The 21,723-nt window shown below is 61.1% G+C and overlaps 6 protein-coding genes across 6 annotated transcripts; all 6 read right to left on the reverse strand.

Annotated features, from left to right (window-relative positions):
- Positions 1–1,297: 1,297 nt before the first annotated feature.
- LSCM1_01901 (uncharacterized protein) lies at positions 1,298–1,786 on the reverse strand (the record flags this gene model as incomplete). The annotated part of the gene is made up of 1 exon (XM_067319499.1): positions 1,298–1,786. One exon carries the CDS (start codon positions 1,784–1,786, stop codon positions 1,298–1,300), a length of 489 nt encoding a protein of 162 aa, XP_067176048.1.
- Positions 1,787–2,987: 1,201 nt separating this feature from the next.
- Positions 2,988–3,782, reverse strand: LSCM1_01902 (uncharacterized protein; the record flags this gene model as incomplete). The annotated part of the gene is made up of 1 exon (XM_067319500.1): positions 2,988–3,782. The coding sequence occupies one exon, from the start codon at positions 3,780–3,782 to the stop codon at positions 2,988–2,990; it is 795 nt and encodes a 264-aa protein (XP_067176049.1).
- A 1,038-nt stretch (positions 3,783–4,820) lies between these two features.
- On the reverse strand, positions 4,821–6,797 carry LSCM1_01903 (uncharacterized protein; the record flags this gene model as incomplete). The annotated part of the gene is made up of 1 exon (XM_067319501.1): positions 4,821–6,797. The coding sequence occupies one exon, from the start codon at positions 6,795–6,797 to the stop codon at positions 4,821–4,823; it is 1,977 nt and encodes a 658-aa protein (XP_067176050.1).
- Positions 6,798–8,123: 1,326 nt separating this feature from the next.
- On the reverse strand, positions 8,124–10,775 carry LSCM1_01904 (uncharacterized protein; the record flags this gene model as incomplete). The annotated part of the gene is made up of 1 exon (XM_067319502.1): positions 8,124–10,775. The coding sequence occupies one exon, from the start codon at positions 10,773–10,775 to the stop codon at positions 8,124–8,126; it is 2,652 nt and encodes an 883-aa protein (XP_067176051.1).
- A 3,675-nt stretch (positions 10,776–14,450) lies between these two features.
- On the reverse strand, positions 14,451–17,279 carry LSCM1_01905 (uncharacterized protein; the record flags this gene model as incomplete). Its single annotated transcript, XM_067319503.1, has 1 exon — positions 14,451–17,279. One exon carries the CDS (start codon positions 17,277–17,279, stop codon positions 14,451–14,453), a length of 2,829 nt encoding a protein of 942 aa, XP_067176052.1.
- A 1,234-nt stretch (positions 17,280–18,513) lies between these two features.
- LSCM1_01906 (uncharacterized protein) lies at positions 18,514–20,514 on the reverse strand (the record flags this gene model as incomplete). Its single annotated transcript, XM_067319504.1, has 1 exon — positions 18,514–20,514. One exon carries the CDS (start codon positions 20,512–20,514, stop codon positions 18,514–18,516), a length of 2,001 nt encoding a protein of 666 aa, XP_067176053.1.
- Between the last annotated feature and the right edge of the window lie 1,209 nt (positions 20,515–21,723).

Raw genomic sequence — 21,723 nt, forward strand, 5'->3', positions numbered from 1 at the left:
ATTACAATGGCGAGCACACCAAGAACAGAGTTGGAAGCTGAGAGAGAGAGAGGGGGGAGGCTACAGAGAACCGAGAAGGGTATGTGGAACGCTGTAGCCTTCTGTGTAAGTAAGCGTGCTTGCGTGTGTGTGTGTGTGTAAGTCTGTTGCCCTTCACGTCCTTCAAGCACGTTCTCGTACGCCAACTGTCTGTTATGTAGGCGTCAAATCCACAAGGATGCGCGTCCGCCCTTTTCCATGTTCGACTAATTGATGTGTGCCTCGCTGCTTCGCGCGTGGAAGAGGGGGAGCGGGTCAGGGCACAGGGGAAAAAGTAAGCTCAGAACAGCATGAAGGAATGCAAGCGACGGAGGAGAAGAGGAGAGGAGGAGAGTGGCATACCAGCACCAGCAGCAGCAGAAGCAGCAACTGTGGAAAAGGAGGGACGGTGGTGGCGATGACGGTGCGCCATTGACCTCCGAAACACACATATATATATATATCCCGGTTGCAGGGAGAAAGGGCGGGATGGCGTGACGATCGAAATTCGTGGCGGAGGGCTCCTGGCAGGCACGCCTCGCAGCTTGACGCAGAGCCAAATACAATAAAAACGGAATCATGGCGGCAGTCACCGCGGGCGGCTCGGCACGCCTGAGCAAAGCAGTCGCACGGGCTCCATGTCGCCGGCAAACGCGAGGCTCGCTCGCTTTCTCTATCTCGTTCGTCGCCAGCATCCCCAGCAAACACACCGAGTGCTTCGATCGCGGTAGATCCTCTGGGACTGCTCCACTTTCCACGGTACGCGTAGCGGATCCTGCGGGAATGCTCTTCTCCCGCTCGGACTCTTATGCAATCACCATGCGCGGAGCATTCTCGGCGGGGCACCGTTGCGTGTCTGCCCAGCCGCGAACTCCCAGTCTTTGCTCCATTGCCCTCTGCCTCTGCCAAGGGACGCTTTCCCCTTCGCCAGCCCTCGCGCCGTGCGAGGAGAAGAGGCCTTTTCACTCGCCCCATCCTTCTTCGAAACCGAGAATAAAAAAAAAACGGAGCCAAAGAGAGGAGAGACGCACAAGCGGGAAGGCATCAGCCACCGAGGAGCGTAGGCGGCCTCTTGTGGGCTCGCCGCGCACACTGCGTAAGCCGCTGACAGCTATGTACCACGTAGCCGTCGCGCGCAGTGGCATCCAGCACGTACCCCAACAGCGTAGCAACGGCATCCCAAAGAAAGTAGCTGTCAAGATGCATAGAGACAGCACCCTTTCGCCTCGCCGCCCTATTGAACACTGCACATACACACTGCGCGGCGCCTGCTTCTGCACTAACGCGGACGCACCTCCTCGAGGTAGTCGTCATCGTACATATCGCGGCGCTGCTCCAACGAGGCCCCCATCCGATCAAGACGCTCATCGAGCAACGACTGAAGTTGCATCCCCTGCCAGCCGGCGTAGATGATCATGACAGCATACATCCAGTAGAACCACCGAAAGTCAATCTTTTGCAGCGGACCTTTTGCCTGTGCGTACTTAATGAGGCTTTCCCGCAGCACGTTTGTGTCCACCTCCTTGAAGTCCTCGGGGTTGATCTTGCCCTTGTTGATGCGCGATTGACGGATGTAGCGCCGCATGGCTCCGTAGTTGCTGTGCGAGTACATGAAGAAGCGTGGCAGATCAATTACCAGGTAGGCGGCGTCCCGAATCGCGCACTGCAGACTGTTCGCCGCAGGGTCCCAGTGCGCGAGCGTCCGGACATCGTGCTGTAGCGTGCGCGCCGCCGTACGCACGAACGAAGGAGGCGGTGCGCCGGCCATGTGTGCGCCGCTTTGCCGGTTTGGCGGAGGCGCGGCAGCGTATGCCAAAGGGATGAGGCAGGTGAGGCAGAGCGCGTAAGCGCGAGGTCTCGTTGAGCTCGCGCCTCACCTGCTTTTTCGCCTCACGAGCACCGGCCAAGTGGGCAGTAGCGATCGCCCAATTCTGGAGAAAAGATAAACCATGACGGAGGCGCAAGCGAGTCCAGGAGAGCGACGCATTAAGGTGTGTGTGTGTAAGTGTCGCACATGCAGAAGGGGATCCGGGGGAGATGAACGGAATGGAGAGCGCGGCAGCGGCAATCAGCGAGAAAGAGAGTGATGGCCTCTTCCGCACGGAGAGGTGTGGAAGTGGCCTCGAGCGAGGCAGCGAGCGAGCGCGGGAGGACTACGCAGAGGATCGGCACCAGTCAAAGGCTGCGTACGTCGGGTAAGGACAGCAAAAGGAGACATGCGCACACACAGAAGGAAAAAGGCTCACCCGTCGCAGCGATGGTGCAACGGATACAACAGCCTCGCAGTACAGCTTTTCTGTCCGCCATCCACACACGCAAACATCTCCTCTCTCGCGTCCTCGCCGTCGCACGCAGCCACTGCACGCGCACACACACACATAGGCACCTACTAGGTGCTCTGGTGATTTAGGTGGACTAAGGTGAGCGCGACGTGACCGTGAACCGAGGGCAAAAGAGAGGAGAGCTCACGAAAAAGCAAATTGCTTTGCCTCTCTGCACTCCGGCTCCGCTATATATATATATATATATATATATATTTCCTCCTCCCCCTACTGCTGCTGGCATGCTCTCACGGCGCCTTGCTTTCTTGCACCGGTTCATCACATTGTAGCTTTGGTGTGGCTGGACTAGTCGAGCAGCAGCTCCCTTCACAGCTCTTGATGACGCTCAGAAGACTAAAAGCAAGGAGGCATGCGATGTGGCAGCGAGGCGTCCGTTACAGCAGGCCCCTGCGCGCCTGCCACCCCACCCCACCCACTCCGCCACTGACACTAGCTGCGGCGGCTGCCTGGGGCCATACAGGCATGCGCAATCTCACACGCGCGCTCACGAGCAGATGTCTTGGCCACATCAACAGAGCGAATCAAATAAAAAAGTCCCTGGGGGGACACAAAGCAGCCCTCGAACGAAAAAAAAGCAAACATGCATGCGGCGGTCCGAGGACAGCGACGAGAACAGGAGCCGAGCGCTTACCCCACAGTGTCGACGAAGGCCTGAATTACATCGCCTCGGCAGCCAACGTCCCCCAAATAGGGCTGCAGCAAGCATGCAAAAAGGTGCGCGTCCGTCACGATCTCCCCAACGCGCAAACGTACAATATCACGCATGCTCTCCACGTCTTCATAGGCGCTGCTGCCGCCACGTGAAGCAGCGCGACGCGAAGCGCGACGGACGGGTCCGGAATTATGGGCATCTCGAGGCATGGCGCATACCGTGACGGCGCCGTCAATCTGAATAACATACGGCGAAAGCGTCCAGACGGCTATTTGGATGTGCTGCCGTGACGGCACCAAGTCTAGCAGGCGACCGAACACAGCATCGCGCACGATCACCTTAGACAGCTCTCGCTTATCCATCGTCGACAGCAACGGTACATCCGTGTTGGTAGCGGGAGAGGGCGACAGCGCGACAGAGGAGGGAGAGAGCCGAGCAAAGAGCTCCGTCGAGGTTGGCCGGCTGCTGCGATGCGGTGGTGTCGAGTAGTCCGAGCTAGCTGCCGCCGCTCTCTCCCTCTGAGAGGTGTCGTTCATGTGTGCGGTGCAGGAGTCGCATCGCTCTCCTGCCCGTGAAGGGGAGGGGCGCGACCCGGCACGCTGCGGTGAGGCCGAGTTGCGCGCCGTGACAGAGTGTGCGTGGTGTCTTAGCCGATAGAGGAGGCTGAAGCGGACGAGTGGAGAGCCTGCCGAGCCCGCAAGAGAAGACTGCGGCTGCTCTACAATGCCAATGTTCCCTGATTGCCCAGGGGAGTAAATCGTGGACGTCATCGGCCTTGTAGGAACGCAATCAGCCGCGACTCTCTGGAGGCAGATGTGAAAGGGGAGGTGCCCACACAGAAACTTCGTCAGCACTCGTGCCACGCGCAGTCGATGAGTGCGTGCGTGGGCGAGACGAAAACAGAGTAAAACGATGCAATCCACAGAGACCCGTTGGGCTACGCTGGCGCACGCAGAGGTGAGGGGTCTGCTGATGCGTTCGCCATACGCACGAAGAGGGAGAGTGAATGAGAGGAGGGGTGAATGGTGCCCAGCCAGTCTCTCTCCCACTCTCTGGAGCACACACACACACATACAAAGAGAGACAGACAGACACACACCCTTGTCGGAAGCTCCGCTTTCCTCTAAGAGATATAAGACAAGAGATGAGGGGTGCCGTGAGGTGCGCCGCGGTTGTTTTCGATAAGAACTTAATGCGTCTCGGCCGTCGAAGAGAGAGAGAGCAGAGCAGAGCAGAGCCCCTGACGTACGCTGGCTTTGCGCTTCTGCTGAGCGATGGTGCTCGAAAGCGGAGACTCCGGGAGAAAGAGAGGAGGTCGCAGTGGGTGGGGGTAGGAGGAGGAAGGGAGGGAGGCAGCAAAGGGAAGGACAGTTGAGGAGAGGACTACGGCGTGCGTGCACCCTTGCATGTGTACGAAGAACAAGGCAGCGGAAAGTAGGCCCCTCCCCATACGTGCCTCCACGCACGTGGGGGGGAGGGTTGAGGCTCCCAGACCTCCGCTTCACCCAAAGGTGCCCGAATGGCGCAGTTGCGTACGCCGCTCATTCGCGGCAGAGAGCACCGGCCTGCGGTGATCCTCAAGGCGCCGAAAACGCATAAGTGAAAAGGCAGCGCCGCTGACACGTGTGCCTGGCAGAGCAATACGAAAGCGCAGCTGCGCTTCCCTTCATTTTTTTTTGCGCATGCGCGCGTGCTGCGTTATCCGAGCGGCGTCTCCTTCGACAGCCACCCTCCGTTCTCTCTCTCGGGGCGTGCCCCTCCCAATCCGACAGAAGGCAGGAATGCGCGGGAGCCGCTTAGGTGGGAGCCTAGGCCCTGGCGCACTGCCACAAGAGGGCCTCCATATCCACAACCACTACCGCCGACTTCCGTGCTGCGGCACTGGCGCTCGCCGCAGCTGAGGCGACCAGAGATGAAGTGCCGAGAGGCAGCGTCACCCGTCGCGTGGAAAGGTCAGTGCCACGCACACACTCTAGCATGACGGTACCGCCCACCACAGTGATCTTTCCGTGAACGACCGGCGCCGACGGCACGAAGAGTTGTGGCAGAGAAAGGTGAAAGCTGATCAGCGTGCCGGCACGTACTTCCACCTCGACGAGCCCACCGAGTCCGCTGCCAGTGAAGAAACATTTCTGGAGGGATTGAAGTTGAGTCGCTAAGGTGTCCATGACTACAGCGCAGACCAAGCGGTTCGCTGCATGCAGCCCACCACTCAGTCCCTCCTGCGCAAAGGCCAGTTGCAGAAAGCTGTGCAGCGCCTCGCGATCATGCGGCAACACTCGCACGAGGGACGTCATGTCGAGCACATCAGACGATGGTGAGGGAGAGTCGCTGGTGCCGTGAGCTGCCAAAGGAGGAAGAGCGGCGGTGGCAGTCGTGCCTGGTGGGACAGACGGGGTCTCCACATACGGAGCTGCCAATGCTGTCTGCGACGCTACGAGCGACGCACCGGCACTGGTGGTGAAAAGATTCCAGTGAAGCGCAATGAGAACCCAGTTTCGGCGCCGCACGTCATAAGTGAGGTCCACAAAGAGCGCGTGTTGCACACACACTCGCACGATTCCGCCCTCGGCGCAGAGAAAATCGGCGTAGAGGACATCGATGAGGAAGGCATCTTGCTGCGACTCGGTGAAGCCCTGCAGCTCTTCGCGCAGGGCAGCTCGGCGCGAGGCAACATCGCGGGCGACCCATGGCACCTCGCGCAACAAGTGAGCCTTGGTGTGCACACACCAAGCGCGCTGCAGCATGAGACGCTCGGCCTCGAGGTTGAGCTGCGCAAGTTCACGAACCGCAGGAGAGACGTACAGCGGCGCGCATACCGCGTTGACACGCGGCAGCAGCGCTGAACGGGTCGTGTACAAGGCGAAACGACGCCTGCGCTGCTGGGCGGCCAGCAGTTCCCAGTAATTCGACAGATATGGCGCTACCGCTCTCGACGCTGAGGAGGATGCAGCGGAGTCGTCCGCCTCGCCACGTGGTCGCTTGCCAGTCGCTCGAGTACCGACGGCGGCGCGGCGACGACGGAATACGATATCCACATTACGGCTAAAGGCGCTCAGAACCCCTTCGGCGAGAGGGACAAGATTCAGAAGCGGCTGGATACCCATCGCGCGGTTTGTTTCCAATACGGAGGCAGTCGCGCCTGCACCTCGCACGCCGACCACCTGAGCCTGCCTCACTTCCGCCGCCGTCGCTGCTCCTTGGAAGCACTTGGCCATGCGATCGAAGCGGCGCAGGGCTAGCATGAGTACAGGATTCTGGCGCACCGCCTCGCAGCTCACGCAATAAGCGCTCTCCTCCTCGTTATTGCTCGCTGCTACGCTCCTTGGGACAAGAGAAGGCCTCCTCGCATCCTCCGCGTTCCCACGGCAACGCTGTGAGCGCCTCGCCAACTGAGTAAGGAGGCCCGTCACACGCTGCAATCGTTGCAAGCGCTGACGGCACTCCGCCACATCAGCCTCTGTGAGCGGTGCCGCCTCGTCTACCGCGCCAACGGCACAGCGCAAGCCCGTCCCCTTCTGACATGTCGAGACGGCGTTATCCGTTGCCGAGTCGCTGCATTCATCCTCTATCTTGGCCAATCTACCGCCTTCGGCGCTCCAACAACCTTTGAAGGAGACGTCACCGGGTACCCCAGCGGACTGGAGGTCTTCGCGCAGCTGCACCGCGTAGTCGATCAGTAGGCGCCCCACCGCGGTCGTGATGGCACTTACGCCAGCGCCGCCGACAGAGCCACGCCGCTGCGAGCCTGTCGCCCGCGCTATGGGCTCACCGGGAGAAGTCATGAAGCTTAACTGAAGACGAAAAAAAGGTAAAGGTAAAGAGGACGTAACGGTATGCACAAAGAGGCGCACAGGCCACACCCCGCCCCCGCCGAGCACGCGCACGAAAAAAACGATCGTGCGCGTGCAGCGCTCCTGCGTCAAGCTGTCCGTGTGTGTGGGAGGAAGGGGGACGCATTCGCCAAAGTGAACCGCAAAGGAAAGGGTGCAATGAAAGGGAGAGGGAGGTAAAGGAGGAGAAGAGCAGCACTGCAGGTGAGGCGTCGGATGACAGCAGATACAACGAGAGCGCACGCGCCAACGGAGCGGGCGGCGCGCCGAGGCTGGGCCGGTGTGGTGACGGTTAGGCCTTTTCTGCTCGAGTTGTCCTTTTGCTCCCCTCAGTACCCTCTGTTCACTGACAGGTGCGCCGTGGGCCGGCGGGCATCCTTCGCCTTTGCCCAGGTGAGTGCTACAGTGAGAGGAGACGCTGCTGCGCCGCTCTTAGGCACCACAGCGCACAGACACACACACTCACTTTGCAGAAGCACTGCCCCATCACAACGCTGCGTCGGTCACTGACGCGCAACAGCAGGGCAGCCGAGGAAGACGGAAGGAAAAAAAAGAAAGGGAGCCTCATCACCCCCACCAAGCAAGTGCGCCTCCGCTCTCTTCACCCTCCCCACAGGTTTGCTTCTCCACGCACCTACTGACCCTCTGACGCACATACGCACACAGCAGCATCAGCAGCAGCAGCACAGAGGAAGTGAGGTCATCCAAGAGGATCGGCATTCAGTTCGCCAGAGAATGAGAGACGGAGAGTGAAAGCAGCCCACGACCCACGTGGATCGATACCGACAACCGCAACCCGTCACCAGGAAGGAAGACAGGGGGGCAGTGGAGATGGGAGGGAGCCAGAGGTTCAGAGGAGGAGCCGCACAAGCGAACGCACTCAACCACACCGACACACGTTGGACGATACAATGAGCATGCGGTGCGGCGGGGCGGGGCGATGGGTGCAAAGAGGAGCGGAGGGCGTAACATACGTTCCAGTTGCGAGATTATGGCGAACAAAAACAAAAAGAGGAGAGGGAGAGAGCGGGGGGAAAAAAGAGGCGTTCGCAGCCGCCATTGGCGGTCAGCGTGCGGCGCCCACCCTTTCCTCTTCTCAAAAGGGGTCATGGCGACACGCGCGCCGGCGTATGTCCGGCACGCGCTTCTTCATATCTGTCCGCCAGCTAGGGCGCCAGCAGCCTTGCTGACGCTGTTATCGCTACCATCTGCGCGGCTTTGGGATGGGCCTGTTGAAGGAGGGAGGGATGGGGGCCGACGGTGAGCCATTTGGCATGATTAGGAGGCTGTCGGGGGGGGGGCGTAATGGCGACTGCGGCCGCGGCCACCGGCGTTGCCGTTACGGTTTCCAGACGTGCGCTGGCGCGATTCGCGGCCGCCACGCTGGTCTACCGCTGAGGCTTGGTCATGGCTCTCGCGCCGGTGTCGCCCCCTATCGCCGCAGCTCTGTTGATCCCCTATTTGTTTTTGTAGCTGCAGTTGGCGTTGCGCTTCCATCTGCTGAAGAAGTTGCAGCCACTGCTGTTGCGCCACAGCTGCCTTACCCTTCTTCGTGAAGCGCCCGAAGATCCCGCTCTTCGGCACGAAGGCCAGATTGGTTGCTGTGGTGCCGTCCAGAAACGCAGCAGCGTGCGCGCCACCAGGAGGCGTGGGATGTAGAGGCGCTGGCGGGGTCGCGCATCCGATGCCGCTGGCCGCATTCATTGTGAAGTTTTGTGGGGTGCCGCTTACCGAAGGGTAAGTCGACGGGGACACCCATCCGCTGACTTGGCGGGCGTCGGTTGCCTCCACGCTAGTCACGGCAGCTGTGCTCAAATCCGTCGTGACATTCTTTTTGCGGAACAGGCCGCCAAAGAGGCCTTTGCTCTTGGCGGGAGGCACAACAGCGCATCTGGGGTCACCGCTAGGGATATTGCTGCCGCCGCCCTGCTGCGGAGGAGCGCGCCAAACCATGGCGCCGCCAGCCGATACAGGGTGCTGTGAGTGACCCTGCCAGTGATCGCCAGGGCACTGCAGCAGGGATTTCGAGCGGCTGCTTACCTTGCGCTGCTGCTGCCCAGTCATCACCACCCGCGACGGAACAAAGGTGTCGTAGAGCCCTATGGGTGTACTGTAGAGTACCTTCTGCGGCACCATGAACGGCACCATCACAGCCGCCTTCCCACCCGACGCCCCGGCGTTGCCGACGGCCATCGGATCAGCCACAGCCACGGCGGATTTGCTGCGTCGGAAAAACTTCAGGATGCCGCCACCTCCCCCCCTCTTCTTGGAGACCGGGGCGACGCTGGCGCTGTCGTTCACTGGCGAGGCAGGGGCACCGCCGGTATGATCCCCTGGCATGCGTCGAAAGTCCAAGGGCGGCGACGACGAGTGTGGTAGTCGCTGGCCGCCGCGGCGCTCTTGACGGTCTCTACAACGCCGGCGGCGGTGGTCACGCGAGGACGCCGAGGCAGAACGTGAGACAGACGCAGAACCAGAGGAAGAGGAGGGGGACGAGTACGATGACGAGCTTCGACTTGACGCCGCGTCAGAGCTGCCATCAGACCTGGTCAACGAGGCTTGACGAGCACGGCGACGGTCACGGTACCTGCGGTGGTGTCGGCGGTCCTTCAATGTGGCCGCAGGCTGTATGGCAGACGACGGTGCTACCGCCACTACGGAGACTGGTGACGAGTTCGAGGCGACTCTGTGGGCTGATAGTACATCAGGTATAATCTCTTGCGGTTGGGGGGCAGCTACCATCATTGTGCTACCCGCTGTTGCAAGGTGGAGCGCTGGAGTGCCGACGTTGGTAGCATCCTTTGGCCCTCGAGACGATACCGCCACTCCGACTGCCGTCGAAGTATTCCCGGCAGCAATGTTTGTTGGGCTGTCCCAGTGAGAGCTGTATCGATTGCTTGAGCGCTCGTGCCGCGAGATGTCAGCGAGGTCTGCAGCAGAGCGCGGAGAGGCAGACTCGGACTGATTCACGTTACGACGGGCGCTGTCGCGGTGTCCGCGGCAGTGGCGGCGGCGCCGGTGCGGCTCCTTCATGCCCAAATGGATTTGCTGATCTGACTGCGACCGCGGTGAGGCGTCTCGACGCCTTTCACTGCGACCGGTAGCGCGTCGAAGCCGGCGACGCCGGCCGCCTCCATCGCGACTCTCACGAGGAGTCGCACCGCCAGCTGCAACCGGCGACACGGGTAGACTTTGCATGTTGGGGCCGCTCGGAGGGCATGGTAATCCCTCCCAAAACTTCGCTGTCGTCGACGACGACGGGGCGCGGGCCGATCTAGCACCGTTTGCTGGGGTGTCATCGCGATGGTGGGAGCGCTCGCGTTGCCCGCCCCGACCGCCGTGCCTGCTTGATGAAGGCAGCTGCGCGACCGATTTGGGGGTCTCGGCAGCCTCGCCGTGGCGGTGTCGAGCGCTGCGACGACCCTCACGCCTCCTTTCAGGTGGAGACACACAGACGGATGAGCTTTGCAGGCCGCATGAAGGACCAGAAGTGGAGGCACTACGCCGCGGAGTCACGCAAGCAGGCGCGGCAGTGCCGAATGCAATCGATTGGCGCTGCGGTGATGGCGGCACTTGGCCCGGCATGACCCCTGTGACTTGCGGCTGCTGTGGTGCATACTGCCTCAGCGCCGCGTAGGGAGGGTAGAAGCCGGCAGAGGGTCTAAGTGCGGTGCAGCTGCCTGCGTAGGCGGTACCGAGATGCCCTGCTGCAGCCATTTTTGGTGACACAGCTCTCACCGCAGCTGGAGAGAGATGCTGAAATGGGATGCTGCTTACAGCGCCAACGCCAAAGCAATCATGCGCAGCATGTACGTGTGCTGCCGGATGCCCGGCGGGGACGTAGGCGACACCATTAGGACACACCATAGGCTGCTGGGTGTGACTGGGTGCCCCAGCCGCGCTGTTGGGGTAGCAGCTGTGCGGCAGCATGAAGCGCTGTGCGTCAGTCTTTTGCAGGTCGGTTATACGTATCACAGCGCGACGACCTGCGCGGGTGCGTGGCGCCCCCTACCCTGCGCCCTATCGTTTGTGGACTCGGCGTCAAAACGGAGGAGGCAACGGCGCAGCGGAAGACAATAGCAGCAGCCGAGTCCAGAGACGACCGGCGCCACGAGGTGTTCAGTTGGCAAGGAAGGGGGGCAGAGAATTAGGGAGGACGCTCTGTGTCTGCGTCTGTATATATATGTACAAGTGAGGAGCGGTGAGACGTTGGCGAGACGACAAAATAACAGCGACTTTCTAGGATGACAAGAAGAAAAAAAAGAGAATGGAACGGGATGTGTATCGGTGAGTGGGACGCTGAGGAAGGGACTACCGTGTGCGGAGAGACACGAGGAGGCTGACGAGCACGCACCCACAGATCAGGGAAAGGGGGAGGGGGGAGCGGGAAAAGCGAACCAATCAAACAAAACGCGCGCCACAGTCGGCCGTGAAAACAGGGAGAAGAGAGAGGTGGGGGGAAGAGGCCGGCCCCTGCACGGAGGGGTGATGGCGACTACTCTCTCTTCAAGGGAGAAATGACCGAAGGCCAGAAGAGGAGGGAGAAATGCGGAGAGGACGAAGTGGATTGAGCACACAGGAGGAGTGGGCGGATGAGAGAGCTCCTCTGTAGAGCAAAGGCGTACACACACAGAGAGAGAAACGGTAACCACCACAACACACAAACAGCGGCACCGATAAACGAAAAAGAAAGATGTAACCGCTAATGAGTCACAGCAATCGAGCCGGCGGCAGCGAAAGAAACGATGGGGGGAAGAGGGGAAAGAGTGGTTCACGCAGGGCAGGGGGAGGGGAGAGGGCGCCCCAAAAAAAAGAAAAGGAAAGGCAGGCGAAGCAACGTGCGGGAAGACTCAAGCGAAATGTGTATGCGCTCGAAATGACACATAACAGACGGAAAACTTTTTCACGGAAACAAAAAAAAAACATAAATTAAGCCACTGTGCTCTCACATTCACTCTTGGGGCGAGGAGAGGAGATGGGCGGAGTGGGGTGGGGTGGACGGGACCGAAGGAGGCGGCGCAGTAAGTGAGGAATCTCGTTGAGTCCGTGCAACAGCGCATAAGGCTAAGCCGATGTGTCTTAGCAGCACCCCCTCCAGGCGCCGACTCCCTCGCTTTGCTGGCTTCCTTGAAGCTTGGCGTTGAAGCACTTCTGCTCACGCCCCCCTTCTCCCCCTCCCCCAATTTCTCACGGTACTCTTCCCCTCGCCTTTCGCGCTCTCGTCGATGTCAGGGGAGCTGTGCAGTCTCATACACACGGGGAGGCAAGAGAGAGGGAAGGGATGAGGGAGGGAGGGGGGCGCAATTTGTCGCACTCGTAAAACAGCGAGCCGTGCGCGACTTGCCTGTGCAGGGCAGCGAGGAGCAAAAAAAAGGAAGCTGAATAGGGCAGCGAGGGAGGCAATGACAGTGTCCACGCGAAAACTACTCCAGTGGCGCAGGTGTGGGTAGCAAGGGGAGAGGGGGGGAGGCGGCGTGGATGCGGTGGAGGCTGGCGTGTATACGAGCGCTCCTCTATATGTGAAGGAGGTGTCGCTTGTGGCTGTGGAGAAGGGGGCGAGTGACAGATGCACAAGTTGAAGAGAGCGTGGCATACATATGTGCGATGATGAGGCGTCCACCGTGCGCGTCATGCTCCCCGCCGGCCGCGAGTCAGTGTCCACACACACACACACAGAACATCGAAGTTGGAAGTAAGTGTGATGGCGCCGCAACGGGAGAAGCCAAACAGGGCAACGGCACGACAAAGAAGCGACGAGAGCTAGAATGTCAGGGACCGAACGACGGGGGTTGGTCAATGACGTGATGAAGCGGGACTCATGCCCTCCAAAGCTCTTTTTATTTCCCGTAGCACTTCCTCCAGGGAGCGCGCACAACGAAGTAGACACCTCGCTTCGTTACGCAGCACGGTCATGACAGCACAGCTCCTACTGGAGCAGCGCGGGTTCACGACACCTTTCCTACCCTCTCCCCCTTCTTCTCCTGTTTTGGGGCCCGCCTTGGCACATCCACAGCAGTCAAGACAACGGACGGAGCGCACGGCACGGGCAACACAGGTAAAAAAGAAGAAGCAGAGGAGGAGGTAAACGAGCCTGTACCACTCCGCCAGTGCGTCTTCGCCTCGTTCGCTGCCTCCACTCCCTTCTTGTGCGGTCCATCGAACTTGTCTGTATCAGCAACCGCTTCAAGTAGATATTTGCGCATCTTCACAGACGTCAGCCGGCATGCCATGGGCCCTACGCCAACCATGCGTCCTGCCGGAAGGGGTAGCAGGAGATTGCAGCGAGAGAGAAGAGCCTTGAGCACACTAAAACAAAGAAACGACTGGCGAATGTCCCTCTATTGAAATCGACAAGCACCACAAGAAGTGTGCCTTCGTGATGTATAGGTGGCGTCCTGCAACATGGAGCCCGACGTCCGTCGGCACAGCCCAGCAGGCGCCCTATCGCGCAGGCCCCAGCAGCCGCGGGCACGCGCTACATTGTGGCCCACGCCATCATCGGAGCACCACCCCCTCCTGCCGCAAACCCTTCCCACCCACCCACCCGCCTCGCAGGTGGCCCCCACCCCGCCGCCCCTGGCATGCCGCCCGCCACCTGGCGCATCCCCCCCTCAGAGGACCAGTGGGCCGCTCAGGCGCCCCCCGCAACAGGGGGCAGTGTGAGGACCGGCTGAGGCAGTCTCGAGTCGCGCCCGCCCCTCGCCTGCCATGTGGGTGCTACGCACGTGTTCACTGGTGCAGGTCTCTCGGGCACAGCATCCGGCGACCTGGCCGCTGGCATCCGTAGCCAGGGAGGGGGGCGCTCCGCCTCTCCTGCGCCACCGGTAACTGACTCCGTGCCGCCACAAGAAGTTGTTCGGCAGTGGCAGGGATAGGGGAGGGAGGCTGCCTCGCCTCACCACAGAGACGGGCAGGGGAGAAAGGCCTCAGATACAACGCAGTGAAGTGTGTTCTGCGGCCGTCAAGACGCGTACAAAAAAAAGAACCGCAAAAGGTACGGAGATCCCACCGCCATAGACGTGGAGGAGAAGCGATGAGCCTCAGCTCGGGTGCTTTGAAGCACGCCACCCCAAGCACTCGCGTGCAGATAGACGCAGAAGCGCACGACTGGACGAATGAAAGCGAGCAAGACAGTCGGAGAGGGGCAAGCAGTGCGGGCGGTAGATGAGGTCCCACATGCGTACGGTTGGTGGAGGAGAGCAGTAAAGAAAGCCACCAAGAAACAAGCCCTACGATCGCACGACGAGCGAGCGCCCGATAGGTGGGGAGGGGGGGAGAGCAGCCGCCAGGTAATGGAAGTGGCATAGCCCTCTGATACATCAGCAATCAATGAGCGCGGAGAGCCGGGGGAGAGGGGAAGGCGCAAAGAGACGGAGACACAACAAGGGAAAGGAACAGTAAACACACACACACACACAAGCGGAGGCGAAGGAGAGAGGCATGCGGAAGCGCAGACAATGAGGGAGGGGAGTCTGCTACAAGACCAAAAGAAGCCTGCAGAGCGATAGGCGCACTCTCTTCCAAGCCCACACACCACACATCTACATCTAGACTTTGAGGCAAGCCCGTTGGTGTGGCTTCTGTCAGATGCCACACGACGCTGCTTCAGCTGGCACTCTCCGCCTCTAGCAACCCTGCCGCGCTGCCAGGGCGGCGACTACGCAGATGCAATGAGTCCTCCAAGCGGCTGGCGCTGCGCTGCTGCTCGTTGAGCACCGTAGCCATTCGCATCGAATTCAGAGATGGCAGCGTCGCTCGGCGAGCCCCAACGCTACCGGAGCGTGCGGCGGCGTCCATCACGGAGTGACGGCGATCAAGCGGAAAGTCGCCCTCGCGCCACACTGGGAAGCACACGGCGTCTTCGTTTGTCACAACGACAGGGTGGACGTTGGGTACGGCCTGTTCCTTCCACAGCGAGCTGGGCATTGGGTGGAGGAGCGGCTGGTAGTCAAGAACCGCCAGCCTCTCCTGCGCTGCGAGCGGCTGCAGCACCTGTAGCGTCGCCACCTGCATTTCGCGCTCCATATCATGGGTCCGCAGAAGCTGCACGAACGCGTTGCGGCGAAGCTCCCACACCTCGACAGCATCGTCCAGCGCCACAATGCTGCGGGTCCAGCGATGTCGCCTCACACATGTGTACCCGACGACGTGGCCACGGGGAATGGGACAGACGGCCGCCAGCGATGTGCTAGCGATGTCGGCGCTGCCAAACGGCCCAGGCTTCATCTCCTCATGCAGCAGCGCCGCGTTCATGACAATGCCGGCGCGCCCTTCAAAGAATAAGAGAAGCCGATTGCACTCCTCCCCTTTGGTGACGATGAGCTCACCTCTGCGGTATCGGACGCACTGCCACTGCTGAAGGCATGCGTGGAAGAAGTCGCCCGTGACGCTCGGAAGCAAGCTCACGAGCGGCAGCTGCTCCATCGCTCCCAGCAGCGCTGAGGACACACGGCCGCCCGTCAGTGGCACGGCATGGGAATTCCTGGCACCACCACCGGCACGGTCTCCCGTGCCACCCACGTTGGACGTCTCTTCAAAGATGGTGACGCGCCGCGCGGGAACTAGGGTGTGGTGTCCGCCACCGCCTTCACCCAGCACGCCTCCAGGGAGCACGGGATCGCGGAGGAAGCTAACCTCAGTCACACCTTTTCCCCTATGGCCACTAGTACCGCCACCACCGACTTCCTCGGGTGCCCCGGTAGCCATCAGAGCCAGCATACCTTCCGCGGGCACCACGCCGTGCACGCCTGGCAGCTCCGCAGCAACGAGGCGCGGCCCGAACAGGGCGCCGGCCCACTCTCTGTCGCGCAGGTACGAAAGTTCCTTGGCGCTATGGTAAACGGCACTGTGCACCTCTGGCTCTTGTTTCATCAGCTGAATGAGAACCTGAAAGGGGAGGAGGTACATGTCCACGTGCGTGACGGCGGTGCAGCAGTCGCCTACCGCGTCGCTGAAGATGCAGCTCGTTTCCCCGTAGGTGTGCCCCTCCACAAGCACAGAGCGATTCCGAGGAATCGCCAAGGCGAAGTTCGCGTGCGACGCCACCGCCGGCGGGGCCTCGTGCGGAGGCGCGGGCTGCGACGTGTTGCTGCTCTGCGCGCCGCTGTCATTTCCCGGCATCGATGCCTCTCGCTGCATCTGCACCACCCCGCGTCGGATGAAGAAGATATGCGACGGTTTCTCTCTCTCGCCACATTCCATGCCAGCGGCGTAGACGCGCGGGAGCATGAGGTCGCGGATGTGCTCTAGTTGCTCTGTGCGCAAACGCGTCAGCAGCGGGCATATCCGCAGTCGCGCAAGGGAAAGAGGTGCGAAGTGCGGCAGCAACCTCTCGCGCATCTGCAGGGCCTCCACGAGCAGGCGCCGCTGCCCGGCCGGCGTCACGCACTCGCTCACCATGTGGCAGTACACCACCTTTGGGATCCGTACAATGACCGCTATCGGAGAGGACACGAAGAGGGCGGCGCAATATGGAAAGTTGCCGACGCAGGCCAACTCACCAAGCACCTGCGGCGCTGTCAGCAACTCCGCGTCCACCTCCGCTGGGGCCGGTGTCGCGGGAGGAATGTGCAGCACGACGTTATTGGGCGCCGCCGGCGCACCTGCGGCGCCGGTCATACCTGGCACGCTAGGTGCGCTCTCTTGTCCAAGGACGGTCGATGAGCCACGAGAAAAGGCTGACGCTTGCGGAACCGAAAAAACGCCGCTCGCGCTGCCGACACCACTGCCGTTGCGACAGATGGCGGCAGGTGCCCGTCGGCCCGTCCCTGGCCAACTGACGACACTGCCCTTTCGCGAGAATCCATGGCCTGTCAGTGCGGAGGCGCTCCGGCTGCCTGCCAGCGACGCGCCGGAGACAGTGCCGGATCCACCATCTACGGTGGTGGCCGCCTTCGCCACTGCCACAGCGGTGCCGCAGCGGCCAAGGGTGCCGCCGATTAGCACAAGTACCTCACTGGCCTGCTCCCACTCCCACTCCAGGAGCTCGTCCTGCACATGCACCGTAACCTGCGCGTACCTTGCGCTGAGCATGTCCCGCACCTTGTTGCGTATCTCCTCGCCTGTTGCTGCGTCCACCGATGGGAGAGCCGCGGCAAGCGCCGGTGACTCCGCAGCACCAACCAGCGTGGAGGAGCGGCTGCCATCAATGAGGGTGTACAAGTCGCGCGTCACTGCTCCCAGGTAAGACATGTGCTGCAATGCGCTGAATGCCGCCGCCTCCACTTCCTCCCAGGAGGCGTGACTCGAGAAGAGCCTGTGCTTGAGCGCCAGCCGAGACTTTCGAAGGCGGAATCGTCGCCAGAGGGGCGCGAAGAGACGCTGCAACACCTGCAACGCAACAGCGCGCAGCTGCTCCTGCACGGTGATTGGTAGGTGGTCCTCCATCATCTGCCGCCCGCTTGGCAGCCTCGGAGCAAGGTCCGACGTAGACATTGGTGGGGGCGAGCAGGCGAGGCCGCCGTTTCTGCTGACGTGAGGGAGGGGCGCACAAGATGGCGAGACGGCAACCGAGCCTTTCCGTTGATGCGCGGGTGTCGTTCCCTTTCCTCTGCAGCTGTGCATGTACAGGCGCGCAGCAGCGAGTGCAGTCAGCAACAGGGTCAGCAGAGGCGCGAGGGAAGAAGATTTCAGAAAAGGAAAGGGGCAGTGGTGTGCGGGCTCGCGCTCGTTCGCTCTGCCGTTTCTCGCGGCCCGTCAGCACTCACAGAGTCGCATAAACATCCAAAAAGGCAACAACGCGGAGGGTGGAGAAGAAAATGCGGAGTAAAGATTTAGTGAAGGGCGTCCAGAAAGCGCCGGTCCGCCAACGGGAGGCGGCGGAGTGAGAGAGGGGCCTCCGGCACTTCAACAAACGCCATTCGCCTGGGGAAAGGCTTGTCTGGGTGTGGTGCTCAGAGTGCTGCAACAGCAGCAAAACGGCAAGGACTACTTCCAAGCGCACGCCGCACGAGAGGTGCCCGTTGCTGCCTGTTGCCTCATGCTAACCTCCTCAGGCATCTTATCGGCGTTCATTCGCATCGCAATACGCCTGAGCGGTGAGTGTGGGCGTAGTGGTGGGAACGGGTCAAGAAGACGGGTAGCGGTGCTTCCGCTCTGCGACGCGGCGCAACAGCACATCGGCCAAAAAGGCTGAGAAACGCGACGGAAGAGAGGCAGACGAAACCAACAGGGAAAAGGGCACAAATACACAGGTGAGCTCGGGGATGTGCGCCGGGGGCGAGAAGACGTGCACGATGGGGTACCCTCCTCAACCGCGTGGCACCGAGAGAAGGGAGGAGAGAGGGAAGTGCGCGTGAGCACCCAGGGCGACCTCTGGAGGAGGGCATCGCATTCGCCAACACCAAGCACAGAGCGGCGGTGTCCAGGAAGGGGGACCGGAGGCGGGGGAGGTCATTGGTGATTCGAAAAAAACTGCAAGGCAAAGAAGACATCGCTGAGGAGCCTCACCGCCACCGCTGTCACCCGTTGAGGAGCCATGCGCCCCTACGGAGGCATGTATGACTTTCACCTGTCCCGTCTGCTCCCCCTTCCTTGCAGCCACCCATCCCCCCCTCGGTTGACTCTTCGCCCACACCACCACCTGTCCTACCCTCCCCGCGAGGGCCCTCACTCCCCCCGCCCGCCCGCCACCGTCACAATACCATGTTTTTTTCCTGCGTGCAACTTCCTAAGGAAAGCTGAGGATGTCTGTCTCTTCGTCATCGTCGTCCTCTGCTCCCTTCGCCCTCGTCTGGGATTCCCCTGCTGGGGCCGCCAACGTCAATGACTCTGTTGATGCGCCGTTTTGATGAGCGCCCACCTCTGCCCCCTCGAAGAGGGGCGCGTCAGCGTCCAGTCTGAGCCGCTTCGCCGCAGGAAAGCCCCCGCCCAAACGGCACGCGAACCCCTCACCGCTCAGCATCGAGTGATTTGGCGTGGCGGCAGACTCGTCCTGCGCGCCAGAGGCTGCCTGTTGCGATGGATCGAGCGCACGGCCCCTTTGGCTCATGGGGGTGCAGGAAAAGGAGCTCGCGTCCGTCTTCCCAAGTCGATCCGCGACGGAGGTGAAGCTGACGCGCAGCGACTCTTTTTCCTGCGGAGTCAACGGCATGCGGCACACCACCACCAGCGAAGACACCGGGCCCATCTTCACGAAGAGCGTCGTCGTGACGTTGCACGAGAAGTGCGGTACAACGCGGCAGTGCGTAGACTGGCGTGGGTTGAAGAAGTAGGTTGCACTCACAGGGCTCTGCTTCTTGTCCATGTCTCCAGCAGTTTGTGTAATCTCAGCCTGAAGAATCTCAATCGCTGCCAAGCCGTCATGCCGCCGCGACCACTCCCGCAGCTTCACCGTCAGGTCTAGGTTCGTCGCGTTAATGTCGGCCACGAGCTCGTGAATCATGACCTCCCGCTTCACCTCCTGGCTAGACCCTTCCACGGAGTGTAGGCGGCCAGCATCGATCAAGGTCTGCTCACTGTGGCGGTACGAGCCGATGGTCGTATACAGCTGCCGGCTTTGGATGCGCTGCAGGATACGACGTGCTTCGGCGAGCCTCTCGCGTCCGTGCTCTGCCAACGCGCTGCTGCCCAACGCCCCACTTATCGTACTGCTGCTACCATGCAAAATCGCCAGCACAATCCAGTCGCTTGCGTGAACGTAGAAGTCTGGGTGCAGCACGCACGACCGCAGCGGCATGACGCCGTCTTTGCCATTGCTGACCTCGAACACGTCCCCGGCAGCGCGCAGCGCGTCCAGCGTCATGAGATCGATTACCTTGGTTACACGGTGTTGGTAGACGATACGGTGGAGGTGGGAGCGAGCGAGGAAGATCTCCTCGATGACACCGTCCAGCTTGTCGGGGTAGCCGATAGAGGTCTCGTCGTTGTCGCCCACCACAACGCGCGCGCCCTGAAAAAGGCGCCTCATAGACACAAAGGTCGGTGTCCCGAGGCACGCGACGGAGTCTCGTTGAATGTAGTCAATTTTGTCCACGTCTAGTCCGCTACGCTTATTGGCGATAATCTCCGTCGTGAAGCGCGCCCATTTCTGCCTGCCGACGTTGTTCGGCCACGCCTTGCCGGGCGCAAGGCCATTGATCAGCAGCTCCACATAGCGCAGATCGCTTTCCGTGAAGCCAAGCTCCGCCAGCTCCACCTCGTTCTCCGACCACATCTTGCGCAGCAGCATGATGCTCGCCTGCTCATGCGACCACTTGCGCAGCTGCACCTCCTCAGGCCGCGCAGAGGAACGCACAAAGGACTCGAACAAGTGTGACAGCGGTCCATGCCCGAGATCGTGGCACAGGCCAGCAATCCCAATGCAGTGCATGTCCTTCTGTGCCGCCTCACGAGTCAGATTCGCGATCTCGGGTACGCCAAAGTCTCTGTGCTCCTCTCGGTGGCCGTCCACGATGCTGCGGTACAGCTCCATGCCAAGGTAGCACACGCCAAGAGAGTGCTCGAAGCGAGAGTGTGTGGCGCCTGGATAGACGTAAAAGGAGTTCCCAAGCTGCTTCAGGTCGCGCAGCCGCTGCACTACCGGCGAGTCCGTCAGGACGCGGATCACCGGCGGGAACTCGAGCTGACCGTAAAGGGTGTCGCGCACGGACATCGACCGCTTAGGCTCTACCATCTCGAGGGCCTCCTGGCGCACAACGGACTCCGCCTTGGAGCGCAGCGGTGGCGGCATGGCGGCTCAGCAGCGGCTTTGTTCGTGAAAGGGGCCCGACTAGAGCAGAATATAAAACCCTCTGCGCTGCTGTCAGTGGTCACCGCTCGCGCTGGAGGGATCGAGCTAATGCTCAGTTCCTTCGTCACAGTTCAGTCAGCAAAAAAGAGGGGGGAGGCGAGGCGGACGAAAGAAACCTGAGGAGCCGCACGCACAGAAATTTCGCGATGGTGCAAAGGCGACGCGTGCTGCGGAGAGTGAGGTGTGCAGTGCGCGCGTGTACCGATGTGTTCCCCTGTGCCTGTATCCCGTTTCTGTGCCTATGCGGAAGCGCCAGCCACCCAACTAGCGAGAAGATTCGACAACAGCAACGGCAGAGAGCGCAGCGGAGAGAGCCGCGAGAGAGACAGAGACAGAAGTACCCGTTTGGCGTCGCTTTTCTTCAAGTGCTCCTCTCACGTCGCAGTTTGGGTGGAGAGAGAGGTGTTGGTCAGATGTGTTTATTCGTACCGGACAGCCAGCTGCCCTGGAGGAAGGAAGCGCGTGGCCGAAAGAGACGGTGGGGGAGAGGGTGCTGAAGACACCCAAGAAGCGCGCACACCGTGCACTTGTACCGTCTCGGTGGGTTGCTGAAGCTTTGATGGATGGCGGCGCGGGTAAACGCGCCGGCCTGCATAGGGCAGCGAGTAAAGAGCGATAGAAGGAAGAGGTGCGCGCACCACGACTGTGCAGACAGCGGAAAGAGGGAGGGGAAGAAGAGAAGCAACAGAGATATCATGAGGCGGTCAATGGCGCTACGAATACACGTGCGCAATAGGAAACGTGCAGGGTAGCCAAGAACACGCCGCGCATCAAGGGAGTGTGATGACGGTGTGTGAAGGCGCTCGACACCTTACTGCAGTGTGTGCCGCGCGAAGCATGGGCCCCTTTCCATCGGCGGCCGTGCGTCTTCCCGCCAGTGCGCAGATAGCCTAGACTGAGAAGAGGTCAGCCCCCAGCCCGACCAAGCTCGAGCCTCAGTGCAAGCACAGTCGCATGCCTCTCTCGCTTATTCCTCTGTAAGGTGTAACCGATGCCCATCTTGTCAGGCCAGTACCGATGTGCGTTGACCTCCCGCCCCCACCCCACCCTCACACACACATACACACACACACAGCGCCGGTGCTGCTGTCTGTATCACTCGGAAGACCTCAGCGGCGGGCTGTGGATACAGGGAGAGCCGCGCATGTT

The sequence above is a fragment of the Leishmania martiniquensis genome, chromosome 32 (genome assembly GCF_017916325.1).
Source record: "Leishmania martiniquensis isolate LSCM1 chromosome 32, whole genome shotgun sequence".
NCBI classification, from domain to species: Eukaryota; Euglenozoa; class Kinetoplastea; order Trypanosomatida; family Trypanosomatidae; genus Leishmania; species Leishmania martiniquensis.